The following is a 1,636-nucleotide window of genomic DNA, read 5'->3' on the forward strand; positions in this document are numbered from 1 at the left end:
GGGGAGAGGGAAACGTGGGCAGACGTGGGGAAGGGCCCCGGGGGGGGAGGACCGGGAGGGGCAGGAGGGGCTGAGCCTCAGGCCGGGGGTGCTGAAGGGGTGGTGCTGAGCCAGGGGGTGCTGGGGGCCAGCTTGGGGTGGCGGCGCCCACCCCGTGGGACCCCCAGCAGCTCCCGTGTCCCCACTGCCCCCCGTGAGCCTGCGCCTGGGTGCCCAGCACCGCACTAGGACCGCTGCTGGGCTGCAGGACGGGAGGACATCGGTCCCCAGGCCGTGTCCCCAGGTCCCCAGGCCGTGTCCCCAGGTCCCCAGGCCATGCCACGGGGACACAGTCCCTACCTCCCTTGACTGAGAGAGCCGAGAGGGAGCTGACGAAGGACGACAGGATGATGGATTCCTCCTCAGGGCACACGGAGAGGTTCTGTGGGGACGGGGAGGGGATCGGAGACGGCCAGGACAGGCCACGGGGGACGGGGCCAGCCCCAGGAGGGGCCAAAATCAGCCCCCAGCAGCCAGCCCGGGGCATCGCCCGCCCGCCCCGCCGTACCTGAATGATTTCGCTCAGCACCAGGGCGTCGAAGCGGGCCAGGTACTGCACGTGGTAGCGCTGCAGCACCCCGACCTGGCGCCGCACCAGGCTCCGCAGCTGCTCCATGAGGAACAGCATCTCCGCCACGTGGCTGCCGCCGGGGCCACCCGTCAGAGCGGGGGACAAAAAGCCCCGGAGCTCTCATCCCAAGGGGCAGCCAAGCCGCGTGGCACCGCCGCCTGCAGCTCCCGGGACCCCCTGCTCCAGCACCGTGCTCACCTGTCAGTGAAATCCTCGGGGGTTTTGGTCTTGGTGACGTGCTCGGCGTGCCGCACCAGCCAGCTCACCTCGTCGCGGCAGAAGGAGAGCGCCATGAAGACGAAGAGAGCCTGGGCAGGGCTGGGATTAGAGGACACAGACCCCACCCGTGGCCTTTCTCCCCCCCCCCCCACCCCCCCCCCCCCCCCCCCCAGGCCCCCCCGCCGCCCCCGGTGCCGGGCTCCGCTGGTGGGGGGGTGGGTGGGGGGGTGGGGGGCAGGATGAGGGTCAGGGCCACCCCAGTGCCCCTCCAGCCACCCTGTGTGTCCCCCCCAACCCCACCAGGGACATCCCAGGCACCGTGTGGTGAAGGTGGGAACGATATAAATCAAACTGGGGAGGGGGAAATCCTGACCGCCCCCCGGGTGCTGGCACCTCCCCACGCCCCCCCCCGGGACCCCCCAGCTCTCTGGGACATCAGAGCCTCGTGGGATGGGGACCCCTCGACCCCCTCTAAAGCTTTGGGACCCTCCCCAGCCCCCCGAGGTCCCCCGGAGCCCCCTAACCTTTGAGTCACGGCGTGTTCCTTGCACTCCTTGAGATCGGCCACGCGCTTCCCGTAGCTGTGAGGGGGGGGGGGACACGGCCGGGCAGTGCCACGCACGGGACACCCCAAAGAGCCCACAGAGCCCCCCGTGCGCCCAGCATCTGGCGCCCAGCACCACCCCCAGCCCCCAACCCCCCCCCCGTGCACCCGGCATCTGGCGCCCAGCATCACCCCCAGCACCCAGCGGAGCCCCTGGCCCCCAGCCCCCAGCTGCTGGTGCAGCCCCCAGCCCCCAGCACCCA

At 71.6% G+C, this 1,636-nt stretch overlaps 1 protein-coding gene across 1 annotated transcript in view; it reads right to left on the reverse strand.

The window, feature by feature from the left end:
- Positions 1-76: 76 nt before the first annotated feature.
- Positions 77-1,636, reverse strand: part of LOC118158647 (nck-associated protein 1-like) — a gene marked incomplete at its 3' end in the record, with an annotated part of 4,364 nt that continues 2,804 nt past the window's right edge. The window contains exons 10-13 of the mRNA XM_035313319.1: positions 1,354-1,410; positions 809-1,033; positions 548-680; positions 77-421 (exon numbers count right to left, since the gene is read on the reverse strand). Coding sequence (XP_035169210.1) covers positions 77-421; positions 548-680; positions 809-1,033; positions 1,354-1,410 — 760 coding nt within the window. The remainder of the gene's footprint in view (positions 422-547; positions 681-808; positions 1,034-1,353; positions 1,411-1,636) is intronic.

The sequence above is a fragment of the Oxyura jamaicensis genome (assembly GCF_011077185.1).
Source record: "Oxyura jamaicensis isolate SHBP4307 breed ruddy duck chromosome 33 unlocalized genomic scaffold, BPBGC_Ojam_1.0 oxy33_random_OJ72702, whole genome shotgun sequence".
Lineage (NCBI taxonomy): Eukaryota > Metazoa > Chordata > Aves > Anseriformes > Anatidae > Oxyura > Oxyura jamaicensis.